Source organism: Eubalaena glacialis, chromosome 3, assembly GCF_028564815.1.
Source record: "Eubalaena glacialis isolate mEubGla1 chromosome 3, mEubGla1.1.hap2.+ XY, whole genome shotgun sequence".
Classification (NCBI taxonomy): domain Eukaryota; kingdom Metazoa; phylum Chordata; class Mammalia; order Artiodactyla; family Balaenidae; genus Eubalaena; species Eubalaena glacialis.
Window position 1 is genome coordinate 80,917,091 of NC_083718.1, and position 20,173 is coordinate 80,937,263.

Consider the following 20,173-nt stretch of genomic DNA (forward strand, 5'->3'; position numbering starts at 1 on the left):
GGCAAGACTATAGAACTTTTTCCTTGGCTAGGTTGTATTTGTGACATGAAGACAGGAGGAAATGGAGGAAAATGCAGGATTAAAGTGCTAGAGAAGGAATGTAAAATTAAGTAGGGGTTCAAAGTCACTCATCTATTGAGGAGTGGAATCTAGAGATATTTTCAGTGGTCAGTTTACAAATATCCAAGTGTAGATAAATAAACATTTATTTTTTAGGATTATCTGTAATACTACTACCCCGTTGATTCTCCCACCTTGTACTTCAATTAGCTGTATATACAAGTAATACCAGTAAAAGAAGTACATTATGACTCCTTTTTTCCCCCCAAGTAACTTTTTTCGGCCAAATAGAAATGTCACATAAAAAGCAGAAAGGAGGAAAGAAGGAAGATTGAAAATTCATACATGTGCGTTTTGGAAGATATTGAAAAGTTGAAAGAAGAAAATAAAAATCACCCATAATCTTACTGCTCAGAGTAATTACTGTTATAATTTAGTGCATATTCTTTTCGTTGTTTTGCTTTCTTTTAAGTGACATTTTGGTTTTTTTATTATGATTATGTGGGGGGAAAAAACAGAAAAAACATCTAGGTTATTTTGAAGTATCAGCATTGTGTTATAATTGATATACACTATTAAGTCATGTTTCTAGACTGCAGGTGCTAGTGATTAAACCTTTCTCTATATTGGTGTTTATTCTTATAGAATTTTAATTGTTCTTTTAAAATTGATTTATGGACCCGGATTTCAACTTAAGCCTTTTTTTCCTTTCTTTGCCTTCTAAAAATGATTAACTTAGGCAGATTTCAGCTTAAAGTTAGTTGGTTTTTACAGTTTTCAGCTAATTATTTTCATGTTATCAATTTGAAGTTGTTAGACTGGCAGTAAACAAGTTACAGCTGTGCTCTGAATAAGGCTTTTACTTCTCTCTCTTACCCTTCTTTATTACTTTATTTCTTTCTTTCTTTATTTGGCTGCATTGGGTCTTAGTTGCGGCACGCGGGATCTTCATTGCGGCAGGCATGTGGGATCTTCCGTTGCAGCCGTGGGCTCCAGAGCGTGCGGGCTTAGTTGCCCTGCGGCATGTAGGATCTTAGTTCCCCTACCAGGGATCAAACCCACGTCCCCCTGCATTGGAAGGCAGATTCTTTTTTTTTTTTTTTTTTTTAATTTATTTATTTTATTTATTTTTGGCTGCATTGGGTCTTCATTGCTGCGCGCGGGCTTTCTCTAGTTGCGGCGAACGGGGGCTGCTCTTCGTTGCGGTGCGCGGGCTTCTCATTGCGGTGGCTTCTCTTGTTGTGGAGCACGGGCTCTAGGCACACGGGCTCAGTAGTTGTGGCACACGGGCTTAGTTGCTCCGCAGCATGTGGGATCTTCCCAGACCAGGGCTCGAACCCATGTCCCTTGCATCGGTAGGCGGATTCTTAACCACAGCACCACCAGGGAAGTCCCGGAAGGCAGATTCTTAACCACTGAGAGGTTAAGAGAGGGAAGTCCCTCTCTTACCCTTCTTGACTTCTCTTTCTAAGGTCTTTGGCATCTAGCAGATTGATAAGAGGAAAAGAAGAGTGGGATCCTAGGGGGTTCTGTAGGAGGGAAATTAAATTGAGAAGCAATGAGATGGGATCAGGAAAAAAAGGTTGCAGAGAAAAGGAATATTTTCTCTATGTAGAGTATAGTGCAGCTGATAAACTGTAGGGACACTTTTGGAGTAGTTCCAACTGTTTGAGGTGGAAAAAGTATCAATGGAAGCTCTACCTACCAAAGTGAACTTATGTATTTTGCTTAGATGTAAAGATTCTGGTATGTTTGTTTAAGAAAATCATTTGCATCAGTTCAGTTTTTAAATGTTAGACATTAATTCTAAAAATTATTAACGATTGTTGATTAATGAGAAAGCTCTGCTGTGCTATTGATTGAAGTTCCTCCCTCTTATAAGAAATTTGCCTGAGAGGAACTTTTTTTTTTTTTTAATAAATTTATTTATTTATTTATTTATTTTTGGCTGTGTTGGGTCTTCGTTTCTGTGCGAGGGCTTTCTCCAGTTGCGGCGAGCGGGGGGCCTCTCTTCATCGCAGTGCGCGGGCTTCTCACTATCGCGGCCTCTCTTGTTGCGGAGCACAGGCTCCAGACGCGCAGGCTCAGTAGTTGTGGCTCACGGGCCCAGTTGCTCTGCGGCATGTGGGGTCCTCCCAGACCAGGGCTCGAACCCGTGTCCCCTGCATTGGCAGGCAGACTCTCAACCACTGCACCACCAGGGAAGCCCCCGAGAGGAACTTTTGATTTGTTGGATTTAGAATTCAACTCGTTGTACAGTCCCTATTAAAGCTACAGCTTTTAGCCTTTTTGACATTGTGAATTAATCATGGGCTCCTGAAGTAAAGGAAGTAAGATTGAGAGTAAATAGAATTAAGGATTCATTCATACTTTAGTTGAAAATAAAGGCTTTTTTTCTTTGTTGACAGGGTGTCCTCCAATTAAAAATCTTGTGTATACCAGTTGAAACTGCTAATGTTGATGGGATAACAGTCTAAAAAAGTATTATCTGTTTTGAATGGGGCTCAGTAACAAATAACTTGATCTCTTTTTGAAAAACAATTTTTTTCAACTATGTAATACACAAACATGGAAAAAAAGTTCCTAAATGCAGAAAGTACACAGGGAAAAGTTAGGCACCCTTTCACTTTGTCCTCTTGTTTTCCAAGTTCTCAGAAGCAATCACTATTTAACAATGCCTTGTGTATATTCTGTAGATCTTCTGTGTATACACAAGCCTGTATGTATTCTTGTTTCTATGACAGCTTGATTCTAATGTTTGCTTTTGATATTGCATGAATGTTTCTTTGTCTTTTTAATGCCCCTCACGAAAAATGGAAAGAAAGGTAGCACTCTTTAAGAGTTGAGGTGAGGAGGGAATTCCCTGGCAGTCCAGTGGTTAGGACTCAGCACTCTCACTGCCGGGGCCCTGAGTTCCATCCTTGGTTGGGGAACTAAGATCCCACAACCCATGCGGCTCAGCCAAAAAAACAAACAAAAAAGAGTTGAAGTGAGGAAAGGAGAAAGTTGTCTAATGAACTGTATAACCATGTATTTATAATGTTCTGGTGATTTTTACTGTAATGCTTTGTAAGATTGATCTTACAGAGTCAGAAAGTTCAGGACATTTTATAATGTATATCTTTAAAAAAAAATTATTTATTTATTTTTGGCTGCATTGGGTCTTCGTTGCTGCACGCGGGCTCTTCTCTAGTTGCGGAGAGCGAGGGCTATTCTTTGCCGCGGTGCACGGGCTTCTCATTGCGGTGGCTTCTTTTGTTGCGGAGCACGGGCTCTAGGTGCACGGGCTTCAGTAATTGTGGCATGCGGGCTCAGTAGTTGTAGCTCGTAGGCTCTAGAGTGGAGGCTCAGTAGTTGTGGCGCATGGGCCTAGTTGCTCCGCAGAATGTGGGATCTTCCCGGACTAGGGCTCGAACCCACGTCCCCTGCATTGGCAGGTGGATTCTTAAGCACTGAGCCACCAGGGAAGTCCTATATCATTTATAGTTGATTAAATGTGGTGTTAATGGTCATCTATGTAAAATGTCCCTTTGTTACCAGGAATATACCTCCCCCCACCCTACAATTACGAATATGATTTTTTCATAGGGAAAAAAAATGCATATTAGAACTAGAAAGACCTTAGCGATTACCTAGTTCAATTCCCTGACATTACAGATGAGTAAATTGGACCTGAGCTTTGATTTCAATATTTTTCTTAGGATACTGTCTTTAAGAGAGAGGAATGCCTGTATAGTAAATGCATCATTAATGAAGTTATCTAACTAAAAGGTCTTTATAACAAGATACTGATTTCTACAACAGAGTATAATTGAGAATGGACAAAGTGTGGAGCAATATTTGTGATTCTTCCAGGAAAATCTCAAATGCATTCTGGAGGGGAGATGCCTTCATTACCATCAGACAGTCCCTCTGCAAAACCAACAGCCCAGCCTAGGAAATCATCTCAGCCAGATGTCTGTGCCTCTCCTCAAGAAAAGCCACTCAGGACTCTAGCTCACCAAGCTGAGGAAGAGATAGAGGATGGTGGACTCTTTATTCCAATGGGTAGGCTTTCTTTTCTTTTCTTTAAAAAAAAATCCTCTTTATTGAAGTATAATATGCAGAAAACTGCACATATCCCAAGGTATCCAAGTTCACTGAATTTTCAAGGATTGAATACACCTGTGTAACCAGCAACCAGATCAAGAAATAGTATTACTAGTATCCAGAAGTCCTTCCTTTCATTTATTACTGACACCCACCCATGGGTAACCATTATCTTGACTTCTAGCAGCACAGATTGGTTCACCTGTTTTGTACTTTATGTGAAATATGAATATGTTTTTTGACTGCCTTTTCCCACTCAACATTATGTTTATGAAGTTGGTCCACATTGTTGCATGTACTTGTAGATTGTTCATTTTCATTACGATATAGCATTCTGTTGTTAGAATATTCTATATTTTCTTTATTAATTCAACTCTTAATGAGTGAATACTTACCAGTTGTAGGCTACTCTGAATGGTGCTGCTGTGAACATTCTACTGTAGATCTTTTGGTGAACATATATGCCTAATTTTTGTTGTGTGGAATTGCTAGGTCATAGGATTAGGCCTCCTTAAAGTTTTTTTCAAACATTTTATATATATATATATATATTTTTTTTAATTTATTTTATTTATTATTTATTTTGGGCTGCACTGGGTCTTCGTTGCTGTGCGCGAGCTTTCTCTAGTTGCACCGAGCGGGGCTGCTCTTCGTTGTGGTGTGTGGGCTGCTCATTGCTGTGGCTTCTCTTGTTGTGGAGCACGGGCTCTAGGTGCGTGGGCTTCAGTAGTTGTGGGATGAGGGCTCAGTAGTTGTGGCTCGCGGGCTGTAGAGTGCAGGCTCAGTAGTTGTGGCGCATGGGCTTAGTTGCTCCGCGGCATGTGGGATCTTCCCGGACCAGGGTAGAACCCGTGTCCCCTTCATTGGCAGGCGGATTCTTAACCACTGTGCCACCAAGGAAGCCTGAAACATTATATTTTTATTGTGAAATATAACATATACAGACAAGTGAATAAAGACTTCTTTATTTAGCTTAACAAATGGTTTTAAAGTGAACACTTGTGATTTCTTTTTCTCATCGCAAATAATAGACCTCCATTGCTATGTAGGTTAGAAGTTGTGATAGTGGACATCCACGTCTTATTTCTGAACTTGGGGGAAGGTGTTCAGTATTCCTTATTATGTGTGATGATAGTTGTAGGCTTTTTATAGATATATTGTATCAGATTATGAAAAATTTTTTCCTAGTTTTCTGAGAGTTTTATCACATACTGAATTTGGTCAAATGCTTTTTTAAAATCTCTATTAAGATTATTGTATGTTTTTTTCTCCTTTATTCTGGTTCTTTTTTTGTTTTTTTGTTTTTTGGCCGTATTGTGTGGCATGCGGGATCTTAGTTCCCTGACCAGGGATCGACCTCGTGCTCCCTGCAGTGGAAGTGCGGAGTCCTAATCACTGGACTGCCAGGGAATTCCCTCCTTTATTCTGTTAGTATGGAGAGTTACATTGATTCTTTTTTAATGTCAGATTTATTGAGATAATTTTCGTACAATAAAATTTTTTCAGTGAGTTTTGAAAAATGGACATAGTTGTGTAACTGCCACTACAATCAATATATGGAACATCTCTCTCTAAAAGTTCCCTCACTCCCCTTTGCAGTCCTTCATTCTCAGCCTTTAGGAACCAGTGATCTCAATTTTATTCGTACAGTTTTGTGTTTTCTGCAATATTATATATAGGTGTTATGCAGTATGTATGTAACCTTTTTTTTTAAACTTTGGGTTTATTTATTTATTTATTTATTTATGGCTGTGTTGGGTCTTCGTTTCTGTGCGAGGGCTTTCTCTAGTTGCGGCAAGTGGGGGCCACGCTTCATTGCGGTGCGCGGGCCTCTCATTATCGCTACCTCTCTTGTTGCGGAGCACAGGCTCCAGACGCGCAGGCTCAGTAGTTGTGGCTCACGGGTCTAGTTGTTCCGCGGCATGTGGGATCTTCCCAGACCAGGGCTTGAACCCGTGTCCCCTGCATTGGCAGGCAGATTCTCAACCACTGTGCCACCAGGGAAGCCCTGTATGTAACCTTTTGCATCTGGGTATCTTTTAAAATTTTTATTGAAGTATAGTTGATTTACAGTATTGTGTGCATCCCGTATCTTTCACTTCATGTAATGCTTTTGAGATTAATTCATGTTTGTTCTTCATTGCTGAGTAGTATTCTATTGTATAGATATACCACAATTTGTTTATCTGTTCACCAGCTGATGGACATTTGGGTTCTTACTAGTTTTTGCCTGTTATGACTAAAGCTGCTATAAACCTTCACATGTAGTTCTTTTTTTTTTTTTTTTCTTTTTTTGGGCTACCCCACGTGGCATATGGGATTTTAGTTCCCCGACCATGGATCGAACCAGTGCCCCCTGCGTTGGGAGTGTGGAGTCTTAACCACTGGACCGCCAGGGAAGTCCCCATATATAATTCTTTTTTTATATATAAATTTATTTGTATTTTATTTATTTATTTTTGTTTGCATTGGGTCTTCGTTGCTGTGTGCGGGCTTCTTATTGCAGTGGCTTCTCTTGTTGCAGAGTACGGGCTGTAGGCATGCGGGCTTCAGTTGTGACACGTGGGCTCAGTAGTTGTGGTGCACAGGTTTAGTTGATCCGCGGCATGTGGGATCTTCCTGGAGCAGGAAGGCGCATTGGCAGGCAGATTCTTAACCACTGCACCACCAGGGAAATCCCTAGTTCTTTGATAGACATACGTTTTCATTTTTCTCGGGGTAATAACTAGGAGTGACATTGCTGGGTCTTACAGTAAATGTATGTTTAACTTTATACGAAACTGCTAAACTGTTTTCCAGAGTAGCTGTACCATTTTACATTCCCAGCAGGAATGTATGAGATTTACAGTTGATCCACATCCTTGCCAGCAGTTAACAGACTTTTTAATTCTATCTGTTCTGCTAGGTGTATTTCCTTGTGTTAACTTGCATTTCCCTAATGAATAATGATATAAAGCATATTTTCATGTATTTATTGGCCATTTGTAGATATTTTTTGGTGAAATATTTGTTCATTATTCTGTTGTTTGTCTATATTCCATTCGTAATTACTACATATCTTGCATGAGATACTTTGAAACTATGCATATATCCTTTTTCTCTTCAGATGTTCCCCCCCTAATTTTAGCCTCCATTGGTAGATCACCTGCAACAATTATAATGGTGATTTTTTATTTCTGTTGTTCCTTTTACATTTATTAATTGGAATTTTTCTGTAAAGAAGAGCAGTCTCTTCTCCCTCATTTATTTATTCAGTTTTTATATGAGTGTGGACTCATGGATGTTTGTTTTATTATTTGAGTTACAGTGCCATGTTATCATTATTTATTTTGCCCGAATTGTTTCAGCATTAGCCATGAGAAGCTACTTCAAGTTTTTTGTTTGTTTGTTTTTTTAAATTTTATTTATTTATTTATTTATTTGGCTGCTTCGGGTCTTAGTTGCGACACGCAGGATCTTTGTTGTGGCATGCGGGCTTCTTTCGTTGTGGCGTGCAGGCTCTAGAGCACGCAGGCTTAGTTGCCCCTCAGCATGTGGGATCTTAGTTCCCCAACCAGGGATTGAACCCACGTCCCTTGCATTCGGAGGCGGACTCTTAACCACTGGACCACCAGGGAAGTCCCAGGTTTTACTTTTACGGATTATGCTTTTGTGTCGTATCAAGGAACCTTTGCCTAATCCAAGGCCACAAAGTTTTTTTTCCTGTTTTCTTCTAGAAGTTGTAGTTTTACACATTACATATAGGTGTATGTGATCCATTTTGAGTTAATTAAAAAAATATATTTATTTATTTATTTTGCTCCGCCAGGTCTTAGTTGCAGCAAGCGGGATTTTAGTTGCAGCAGGCGGGATTTTCGTTGTGGCATGCAGAATCTTTTGAGTTCTGGCATCTGAGTTAATTATTGTATAATGTGGGAGGTATATTTGAGATTCTTTTTTTACCTATGGGTGTCCAGTTGTTGCAGCACTATTTGTTGAAAAGATTTTTTTCTCCATTAAATTACCTTTGTATCTATGTGAAAAAGTCACTATTTGTGTGGGTCATTCATGGACTCTCTCTTCTTTTCCATTGGTCTATGTATTTAACCTTTCACCAATATCGCAGTCTTGAAATCAGGTAGTCTGTGTCTTCCAACTTTTTTTTTTAAACAAGGTCATTGGGCTATTCTAGGTACTTTGCATTTCCATGTAAATTTTAGGATTGGCTTGTCATTTTCTTCAAAAATACTTGCTGGCATATTGATCGATAATGAAACTGTCGATCAATTTGGGAAAGTTGCTGTCTTTTTTTTGTTTTGGCTGCGCCATGTGGCATGTGGGATCTTAGTTCCCTGACCAGGGATCGAACCTGTGCCCCCTGCATTGGGAGTGCAGAGTCTTAACTGCTGGACTGCCAGGGAAGTCCCGAGGGATTTCTCACATAGATAATTAAGTCATCTACAAATAAGGAGTTTTTTTCCCTTCATTTCCAATTTGTGTGTCTTTTCTTTCTTCCTTTCCATTCCTTCCTCTCTCTTCCTTCCTCTCCCTCTCTCTTCTCCTCTCCGTCCATCAGCCCCCATCTTATTATGCACTGGCTAGGACATTCAGTACAGTGTTGAAGAGAAGTAGTGAGAGTGGGCATGTTTTCCTTTGTTCCTGATCTCTTAGGGGAAATACACTCAATTTTTCACCACTAAGCAGAATTTGTTGGTTTATAACTATTGTTTATCAGATTGAGGAAGTTCTCTACTATTCCTAGTTGTGGAGAGTTTTTATCATGAACTGATGTTGGATTTTGTGAAAAGCTTTTTCTACATCTATTGAGATTATCTTTTGTTTTCATTTTTGCTTTTAGTCTGTCAATATGGTGAATTATATTGATTTTCAAATTTCAAAGCATTTTTGCATTTCAGTGATAAATCGACCCTTTTGATCATGATATAGGTTTTTTTTTTTTGTATTGCTGGATTTGATTTGCTAATATTTTGTTAAGGATTTTTGCGTCTGTGGTTGTCTGTAGTTTTTTTTTTTTTAATATATATATTTATTTATTTATTGGCTGCGTTGGGTCTTTGTTGCTGCGTGCGGGGTTTCTCTAGTTGAGGCGAGCAGGGGCTACTCTTCATTGGGTGTGCGGGCTTCTCATTGCAGTGGCTTCTTTTGTTGTGGAGCACGGGCTCTAGGCGCGTGGGCTTCAGTAGTTGTGGCACGCAGGCTTCAGTAGTTGGGGCTCGCGGGCTTCAGTAGTTGGGGCTCGCGGGCTTGAGTAGTTGTGGCTCATGGGCTCTAGAGCGCAGGCTCAGTAGTGGCACATGGGCTTAGTGGCATGTGGGATCTTCCCGGACCAGGGATCGAACTTGTGTCCCCTGCATTGGCAGGCAGATCCTTAACCACTTTGCCACCAGGGAAGCCTCTGTAGTTTTCTTTTCTTGTAATGTCTTTGGTTTTGGTATTAGGGTAATACTGACCTCATACAATGAGTTGGGAAGTGTTCTTTCCTTTTCTTTGTGTTTTTTTTTTTGTTTTTTTTTTTGTTTTTGAAGAGTTTGTGAATTGGTTTTATTTCTTCCTTAAATGTTTTGTTGAATGCACCAGTGAAGCCATCTGGGCCTGGAGTTTTCTTTGTAGGATGTTTTTAACTATGAATTCAATTTCTTTAACAGATAAAGGGCTATTCAGTTATCTCTTTGTTCTTGAGTGAGCTTTGACAGTTGGTATCTTTTCACGTATTTGTTCTATCCAAGTTGTTGAATTTATTGGCATAAAGTTTTTCATAATATTCCTTTGTCATCTTTTTAATGTCTGTGGGCTCTGTAATGATGTCTGTTCTTTTATTCCTCACACTCATAATTTATGTCTTTCTCTTAATCATTCTGGCTAGAGGTTTTTCAAAGAACAAGCTTTTGGTTTCATTAATTTCTCTATTTTTCTGTTTTCTATTTTACTGGTTTTTGCTGTTGTCTATTATTTTCTTCTGTCTCTTTGCTTTGGATTTAATTTGGTCTTTTTCTAGTTTCTTTAAGTGGGAGCTTAGGTCATGGATTTGAGACTTTATTTTCTAATAATACTATAGAATGTATCAATTTCCCTTTAAACACTGTGCTAGTTATGCCCCACAAATTTTGATATATTGCATTTCATCAACTTCAGTTGACAGTATTTTCTAATTTCTCTTGGGATATCTTTTTTGACCCATGGGTTATTTAGAAGTGTGTGGGGGGCTTCCCTGGTGGTCCAGTGGTTAAGACCCCATGCTTCCACTGCAGGGGGTGCAGGTTCAATCCCTGGTCAGGGAAGTTCTGCTTGCCGTGCAGTGTGGCCAAAAAAAAGAAAAGAGGTGTGTGTGTGTGTGTGTGTGTGTGTGTGTGTGTTTAAACAACAGAAATTTATTTTCTCACAGTTCTGGAGTCTGGGAATTCCAATATTAGGTGCTGGTAAATTCAGTTTCTGTGAGAGCTTTCCTCCTGACTTGTAGACACCCACCTTCTCACTGTGACCTCACATGGCCTTTTCTTGGTGCATGTGTGTGGAGAGAGAGGGAGTGAGCTTTCTGATACCTCTTCATATAAGGACACTAATCCTATAGGATCAGGGATTCACCCTTATGGACTCAATTTAACCTTAATTACTTGCTTAGAGGACCCATCTCCAAATACAGCCATACCAGGGGTAAGGCTTCCAACGTATGAATTTTGGGGGGACACACATTCGAGTTAATTTTGGGGAGACACACACATTCAGGTTTTCTGTACAGGATTAGAGTCCTATTCTATGTTCAATGTCAGAACCTGGTTTTTTAAAATGTAATTTTTATAGTTATAGAGTACCATATGGCTTATAACAGCAAAAACAGAAATCCACCATAACTTTTTAGAAGTGTATTTTTTCACTTCCAAATATTTGGAGACTTTCCAGCTATCATTTTGTTACTGATTTCTAATTTAATTCCCTTGAGTTCACATCATACTTTGTATGATTTCAGTACTTTTATATTTATTGAGGTTTATTTTATGGCCCCAATATAATCTTTATTGGTAGCTCTTCCATGTGTATTTGAAAAGCATATGTATTCTGTTGTTTTAAGGTACACTGTTCTGTAAATGTCAATTAGGTCAAGTTGGTTGACAGCATTGTTCGGGTCTTATTTATTTTTATGGATTCTTTTTTTTTTTTTTTTTTGGTCTATTCTGTCAATTATTGAGAAAGGCATATTGAAGTCTCCAACTTTAATTGTGGATTTGTCTATATTTTTCAGTTTTGTCAGTTTTAGCTCTACATGTTTTATTTATTTGTTTTATTTTTATTGTTTTTATTTTTTATTTATTTAAAATTTTTTAGCTGTGCCACATGGCATGCCAGATCTTAGTTCCCCAAACAGGGATCAAACCTGAGCCCCCTGCAGTGGAAGTGTGGAGCCTTAACCACTGGACTGCCAGGGAAGTCCCTAGTTCTACATATTTTAAAACTCTGTTTTCAGGTACATATGCCTAATAACATACATTGAGTGGGTTTTGAATGTTAAGGCAAACTAGCATTTCTGGGGTAAACCTATTTGGTCATGATGTATTAGATTTTCTAATATATTGTTTAAGGTTTTTGTTTCTTTGTTTATGGGAGATAACTGGCTTTAATTTTCCTTTCTTATAAGGTCTTTTTCATGTGTTGGTATTAGGGTTATACTGACCTTATAAAATGAATTGGGAAAATTTTCATCATTATCTATTCTCTGGAAGAGTTTGTTTAAGACTGGTGTTATTTCTTTCTTAAATGTTTTGTAACCATTCACCAAGGATGCTGTCTAGGCCTGGAGTTTTCTTTGTCAAAAGCCTTTTAAGTTTTGGATTATATTCTTTAATAATTATAGGATTATTTAGATTTCCTGTTTCTTCTTGTGTCAGTTTTGGTAAGTTGTGTTTTTCAAGGAATTTGTACATTTTCTCTAAATTGTCAAATTTATTGATATAAAGTTGCTTGTAATGTTTATTTTGGCATGTCTAAGATTTTTAATGAGGTCGTCTTTTTAGTTCTGATTTTAGTGAGGTCCTCTTTTTATTTGTGTCTTATTTTTTTTGTTGATAAGTTTGGCTAGAGGTTTATCAGTTAATCTTTTTAAAGAACCAACTTTTGGCTTTCTTGACTTTTTTTTTTCTATTTAATTGATTTCTGTTCTTTATTATTTCCTTCCTACAATCTACCTTGGATTTGATTTGTTCTTTTTTAGCTTCTAGTAAGAGTTTCAATCTTTTTTTTTCTAATATACACATTTAAAGTTAAAATTTGCCCTCTAAGCATTGCTGTAGCTGCATTCTGAAAATTTTGATATGTCATACTTTTGTTTTCATTCATCTTAAAATATTTTTAATATCCATTATGACTTCTTCTTGACCCATGAATTGTTTAGAGATATGTTGCTTAATTTCTAAACGTTTGAGGATCTTTCTAGTTAAATTTCTTTATTGATTTCTAGTTTAATTCCATTGTGGTCAAAAAGCATATTGTAGTAAATTGATACAGCCACTATGGAGAACAGTATGGAGGTTCCTTAAAAAACTAAAAATAGAACTACCATATGACCCAGCAATCCCACTACTGGGCATATACCCTGAGAAAACCATAATTCAAAAAGAGTCATGTACCAAAATGTTCATTGCAGCTCTATTTACAATAGCCAGGACATGGAAGCAACCTAAGTGTCCATCATCGGATGAATGGATAAAGAAGATGTGGCACATATATACAATGGAATATGACTCAGCCATAAAAAGAAATGAAATGAAGGTATTTGTAGTGAGGTGGATGGAGTTAGAGTCTGTCATACAGAGTGAAGTAAGTCAGAAAGAGAAAAACAAATACAGTATGCTAACACATGTATATGGAATATAAGGGAAAATAAAGGCCATGAAGAACCTAGTGGCAAGACGGGAATAAAGACACAGACCTACTAGAGAATGGACTTGAGGATATGGGGAGGGGGAGGGGTAAGATGTGACAGGGTGAGAGAGTGGCATAGACATATATACACTACCAAATGTAAAATAGATAGCTAGTGGGAAGCAACCGCATAGCACAGGGAGATCAGCTCCGTGCTTTGTGTCCACCTAGAGGGGTGGGATAGGGAGGGTGGGAGGGAGGGAGATGCAAGAGGGAAGAGATATGGGAACATATGTATATGTATAACTGATTCACTTTGTTATAAAGCAGAAACTAACACACCACTGTAAAGCAATTATACTCCAATAAAGATGTTTAAAAAACAAACAAACAAACAAACAAAAAAAGCATATTGTATATGATTCCTGACCTTTGAAAATTCTTGAGTCACTTAGCTTATGGTCTGTTCATGTGCTGTTAAGAATACATATTTAGTGGGTGTTTTATACATGTCATTTGAGTCGAGTAAAGTGTCCTGTATATGTCTGTGAGGTCAGTTTTGTTAATGTTGTTCAGATCTTTTATATCTTTACTGATTTTTTTTTGTCTGCTGTCATGTGTTACTGATTGACATTTGTTAAAATCTCCAACTGTGATTGTGGCTTTCTCCTTTTTTTTCCCCTTTCAACTTTTGTTTTATATATTTAAGCTGTATTTATCAGGTGCACAGAAATTTAGAATTGTTATGTCTTTCTGTTGAATTGACTCAGCATGAAATGTTCCTTTTTATCTCTTTCTTTATCTTCTTGCGTTAAAGTCTGCTTTGTATTTGATATTAATGTGTACATGGTATAAGTGTTTATATTGTTTTGCTTTCAACCTTTTTTGTGTCTTTTTTTATATAAATTTATTTATTTGATTTATTTATTTTTGGCTGTGTTGGGTCTTCGTTGCTGCATGTGGGCTTTCTCTAGTTGCAGAGAGTGGGGGCTACTCTTCGTTGCAGTGTGTGGGCTTCTCATTGCAGTGGCTTCTCTTGTTGCGAAGCACAGACTCTAGGCGCGCAGGCTTCAATAGTTGTGGCGCACGGGCTTAGTTGCTCTGCGGCATGTGGGATCTTCCTGGACCAGGGATGAAACCTGTGTCCCCTGCATTGGCAGGCAGATTCTTAACCACTGCACCACCAGGGAAGTCCCCTTTTTTGTGTTTTTATATTTAAAGTGTATCTCTTATAAATAGCATAGAGTTAAAAAAAAAAACAACAAAAAACCTGGTCTGAACATCTTTGTCTGTTAATTAGATTGTACACTTCATTTATATTTAATGTAATTTCTGATATAATTTTCTATTTTCCTATTTCTTTTTTTGTTCCTTTATTTCTCCTTTCCTTCTTTTGGATTAATCAAGTGCTTTTACTTTTCTTCTCTATTAGCTTTTTAGTTTTGTATTCTTTTATTTTTCTTTTACATGTTACCCTATAGATTAATAGGCATTCTTTGAAATTACTATAATCTACCTTAAATTAGTACTTTTACCACTTCCCAAACCATGTAAGAACTTTACAACAGTTTTACTTTATATATCTACTCCTGCCTTTTGTGTTATTGATATTGTATTTTACTTCTTCATTTGTTTTAAACCCCACAAGACGTTATTATTATTGTTACTGTCTTAACCAGTCAATACTGATTTATATTTATCACATAGTTAACCTTTCTTATGTCTTGATTCATCCTGAAGTTCTTCACTTTGCCTTCATCTTGGGTCATTTTTTTTCATCTTGAAGAATTTCCTTTACTATTTCTTGCAGACCTGGTCTCCTGTCAATGAATTATCTCAGATTTTGTTTGTCTGGAAAAAAATCTTAGTTTTGCCTTCATTTTTAAAAATTATTTTCACTGTGTATAGAATTTTAGGTTGTTCTTTCCCCCCCAGAACTTTAAGATGCATTCTGTTATATTTTGGTTTCCATTGTTTCTGTTGCAAATTCAGTTATCAGTTTTGTTGTTACTTTGATAATTTGTCTTTTTTTCTTCTGCTTCTAAGATTTTCTCTGTTCTGGTTTTCAGCATTTTGACTATTATGTGTCTACTTGGGTTTTCTGTTTTTATCTGCTTAGGGCTTGTAGAGCTGCTTGAATATGAGATTTGATATTTTATCAGTTAAAAAAATCCTTGTCAATATTTTTTTTAGATATCATTTCTGTCCTGTTCTCCTTCTTTTCTTCTGGTATTCCAGTTACATGTATGTTAGGTCTTTTCACCATGTCCCATGTGTATTGTTTTTTCTTTATATTCTTTTCTTTTTTCCTCCATGCATCAGTTTCTGCTGTTCTGTAGTCTAGTTCACTAATTCTCTGTTTCGTGGTGTCTTATCTATTAAATTTTTCATGCCAGTTTAGCACTATGGATTCTATGTGAAATTCTCCATCTTTTCCTTTATTTTCTTGAATGTGTTAATCATAATTATTTAAAAATCCTTTTTCCAATATCTGATTCACCCATAGGTCTTTTTTTTTTTTTTTTAACTGTCGTCCTCCCCCACCCCCTAGTGTTTTGGCATCTTGGTTCTTGCTGTAATTTTTGATTGGATGCTGGACATTGTGAATGAAAAATTCTAGAGGCGTTGGTATTGTTAGCTTCCTCTAAAGAGGGTTATGTTTTCTTCAGGTAGGCAGATAATTTTGGAGGGTCACTTAAATTCTGCTAAGAGTTGGTTTTATGCTATATTAAGTCTATTTTGTTTCAACTTTCTAGATTGTGGCCTATATTCCTAGTGGGTGGCTCTTCTGGGGTTCCAACACTTCTAAAAAAGCTATAGTGTTTATGAAGACTTTTCCTCCTTCGCAAGACTTCAACTACAACCTCTGTCTTCCCAACACTTGTGGAGTGTGATCTTAGTTCCCCGACCAGGGATTGAACCCATACCCCCTGCAGTGGAAGTGCAGAGTCCTAACCACTGGACTGCCTGGGAATTCCCCATGATTCAATCATAGTTTTAAGAGGAGTTTGAACAGAGACTTTTTGGGCTCATTTTTCCTTGGTTTCCTCCTCTGCAGAATTTTATCCCTCAATCTCAGCTGCTTCAGCAGCTCTAATCTCTAGCTTCTTAGTAAAGCAAGAATACTGCTTTCAGCTTGGATTCTCCTTATGTGCTTCCCTTCTCTGAAGGATCACAACTCCTTAAATCATTTCTGTAGGGGTTGTTCTCCAGTGCCTTCAGACTGTTGTATATATTTTATTCTGCTTTTATGTAATTTTATAGTTTTATATAGTTTCACAGTTGTTTTTGGCAGGAAGGTTTCATCTGATAAAAAAATACATTGCTGTGGCCAGATCCAGAAGTCCTGGGTGTGTTTTTGACAGGGCTGTTAAGCAGCTATTTTCATACAACAAAGCGACTTTGGTGATTTAGATATTACAGAACCCACCCATGTTTTTATTGACATCATCCATTTTGCAGTACATTTACAGTGCAAATTTACTTTCAACTTACTGCTTACATCATTAAATGTGCTTCTCAGCAAATACCTTGTTTTTAGCCACATCCCACCTTTCTCATAGAAGGAAAAATTAGATATTCTTCTTTTTTCTAGTCTGATTTTTATAGAGTGGCTTCCTTTTTTAAATTTTTTTAATTTTTAAATTTTATTTATTTATTTATTTTTGGCTGGCCACTGCGACATGTGGGATCTTAGTTCCCTGACCAGGGATCGAACCTGCGCCCCCTGCAGTGGAAGCACGGAATCTTAACCACTGGACCGCCAGGGAAGTGCTTTTTTTGTTGTCGTTTTTGTTTTCCTTTTTTTAATTTTTAAATTTCAGTTCTTTAGAATTCTTAGGGTCAGTGGTATCCCAATATTTTAAAAGTAAGATAATAGATTAGTTCTAAAACAGAGTAAGATGTAACTGAATTATCTGTTCTTTCTTGGATTGTCTGTGCAATGTATTAGAATGTATTCAATTTTCCTTATAGACCCACATTCCCTATTAAACTCAGCCTTAAAATCAGAAATCAGAGGAGAAATAAGTGTGATGTGATTTAGGGGGATGTAATTAGATGAGATGGTGTAACCCCACAGTGATTACTTTGATTCTGTGTTTGTAAGATAGCCATTCTGAATGGGAATTATGCTAACTCCAGTGCTTTTTCCATTGAAAAGTATTTTCTGCAGCAAATTTTGTTATTTCCATTTTAATTTTGTGATAAGTTTTCTTCACAATTCTTTAAAATTATTTTTTATGTTTGTCTTTATTGTATTTTTATTGGGGTTGAATGTTTTTCAGTGTATATTTTAAAGCAGTGTTACTCAAAGTGTGGTCTGAAAACCAGTGCTAGTTTGAGAACTGTTTGTTACTGGTTTGAAACAAAATAATTCATGGAAACTGAGAATAAAACTTTAGAAATGTTGTCACATTTGACATTATGGCTATATTCTTACTTTATAAAAGTATGAGTCTACAGTGGATTGGTCAAAAACAAGACTAGTTTTTTGCCACAGAGAGTTTGAGAAGCACTGTTTTTTTTGTTTTTGTTTTTGTTTTTAATTTTTATTTATTTAATTATTTATGGCTGTGTTGGGTCTTCGTTTCTGCGTGAGGGCTTTCTCTAGTTGCGGCAAGTGGGGGCCACTCTTCATCGCGGTGCGCAGGCCTCTCACTATCGCGGCCTCTCTTGTTGCGGAGCACGGGCTCCAGATGCGCAGGCTCAGTAGTTGTGGCTCACAGGCCCAGCCGCTCCGCGGCATGTGGGATCTTCCCAGACCAGGGCTCGAACCTGTGTCCCCTGCATTGGCAGGCAGATTCTCAACCACTGCGCCACCAGGGAAGCCCAGAAGCACTGTTTTAAAGGACAATTTGATTCCTCATCAACTATCTGTATAAAATTTTGTTAATTTTAGCTGCTTCCATTGTAAATTTCCTTTTTTTGGTCTTCACTTCTCTGAATTTTTGTTACATTTTGTAGATCTAAATTTCGTAAGGAAGATTTTATTTATTTAGGTTAATTTTTAGTTAATAACACACTTTCCTATTTCTAGTATAACATTAATAGTTTTAACTTGTGTCTTTCATACTTTTTTCCCCGGGTCAGTTTTGCAATTGACAGTGTTACCAACAACATGATAGGATATGAATATGAAGCTGAATCAAAACTTCTTCGGGTGTCAGAAATCCTTTTCTTGCTCTGCAACTACCAGGTCATTGTTTAAGTACTGGTAAGATGAGGAGGGAAAGGTGGATGGCAGAAACCAAGAACTGGCTAGATTGGTCTACATGAGAAAGGATACAAGAGGGAAGGGAGGAGCAAAGAGAGGAGATTCAAGAGTGGTGAAGAGAGAGAAGAGTTTTGGAGTTTATGGAGAAAAGGGGTAAATGAGGTGAGAAGAGAGACTTTGGGAAAAGATATGTGTACAAAGGTTTTTAGACAGTTTCATTGTGTATTATGCCATGTAATTCCCCTTTTGCTGCTTTCTCAAATGACCATCAGTAAAGAGCTTTGTCACTTTTCTGATGCATTCTAGAGTTTTATATTTCTTTTGCATCTATCACTTTGTTGGGATGTACCTCAAGGTAGCCCATTTTTTGTTTAGGTTACACAAATGTAAGATGTGTATGTTTGAATTCTACTTTTTTTTTTTTACTTAAAAATCATTATCAAAATTTTTTCTGTATCATTTAAAACTCTTTGTAGACATTTTTAACTTGCCCCCCCGCCATCAATTGCTTAAAAAGACTATTTTTAATGGGTCAGTTACAGTCCAGTGTATGGTGTACCAGTGTTCACTTAACCATTTTTTTCATATTGGCTGTGCACACAAAAAATGTTGCCTACCTTTTCAATAAACAATGAATGTTGCCTGCCATCAAGGCATCAGCCACTGCAGCCATACCCCCACCCCACCCCAACCCCAAAGGGTGCACCCTGAGGGGAATTCAGGTTGGAGAAAAACAGGATACTGGCCCTAGATAGTTAAGGTGCATAGCTAAGGAATAACTTCAATGAGCCAAGACTCTTGCATCTTCCTCTACATAGAAAAGCACTAAAATCATTAACTTGAGATGTCTTTTTTTAAAATTAATTAATTTATTTTTGGCTGTGTTGGGTCTTCGTTACTGTGCGAGGGCTTTCTCTAGTTGCGGCAAGCGGGGGCCACTATTCATTGCGGTGCGCGGGCCTCTCACTATCGCGGCCTCTCTTGTTGCGGAGCACAGGCTCCAGACGCGCAGGCTCAGTAGTTGTGGCTCACGGGCCCAGCTGCTTTGCGGCATGTGGGATCTTCCCAGCCCAGGGCTCGAACCCGTGTCCCCTGCATTGGCAGGTGGATTCTCAACCACTGCGCCACCAGGGAAGCCCCGAGATGTCTTTTTTTGTGATTAGCAGTAATCTTTTGATGTTCAATTACATGTCTTTTTTTTTTTCCAGCGAAAACGTCTATATATCCTGGCTTCTCCCTTACCTCTTTGGAGCAGTTCCTCAGAGCTATCTGAGAGGCTGTCTCCCAGGCTGTAGTCCTCAGTAAGGTCCCTGAATAAAACATAACTTGCAACTTTTAGGTTGTGTGTTTTTCTTCAGTTGACATTTAGGTGTTTTCCATGTTTTTGCTAAAATAATTAATGTTGAAATGAATAACTTGATTAGTCTTTACATGTGTAATTATTTCCTTAAGAAGAAGATTGGATTGAAAGTTATGAACATTTATCAAATTCTTGATATATATTCACAAGTGCAAAAGCAATTGTTTGAAATTACTAATAATTTTTCACTGAGTAAACATTGCCAGGGTGCAGCTTGAAGGTCATAAAATCTTTTTAAACCAAGAAGGTTGTCTTGATGTTAATCTTCTCTAATCCCTTGTTTTCAGACGGTAGCAGACCAAAAAGTATCAGAGAGATGAGAACCTCATTTTGGTGTTGCGTGATAATCTACTTCAAGACTTACCAGATTCTAATAATCAAGAAGCTTTTCCTTTTATCTGGTTATATATGTGCTCCTTTCTTGTAGAATAGAGGTACTTCATCCCCTCCCCCCTTTTTTTTTTTTTTTATAAATTTATTTATTTATTTATTTTTGACTGTGTTGGGTCTTCGTTTCTGTGCGAGGGCTTTCTCTAGTTGCGGCGAGTGGGGGCCACTCTTCATCGCGGTGCGCGGGCCTCTCACTGTTGCGGCCT

The 20,173-nt window shown here is 37.7% G+C and overlaps 1 protein-coding gene across 4 annotated transcripts in view; it reads left to right on the top strand.

The window, feature by feature from the left end:
• The window catches only part of GON4L (gon-4 like), a 90,623-nt gene that overhangs the window by 4,286 nt on the left and 66,164 nt on the right, over positions 1 to 20,173 (top strand). For all 4 annotated transcript variants that reach the window (XM_061183320.1, XM_061183321.1, XM_061183322.1 and 1 more), the window contains exon 3: positions 3,916 to 4,107. In XM_061183320.1, coding sequence (XP_061039303.1) covers positions 3,916 to 4,107 — 192 coding nt within the window. The remainder of the gene's footprint in view (positions 1 to 3,915; positions 4,108 to 20,173) is intronic.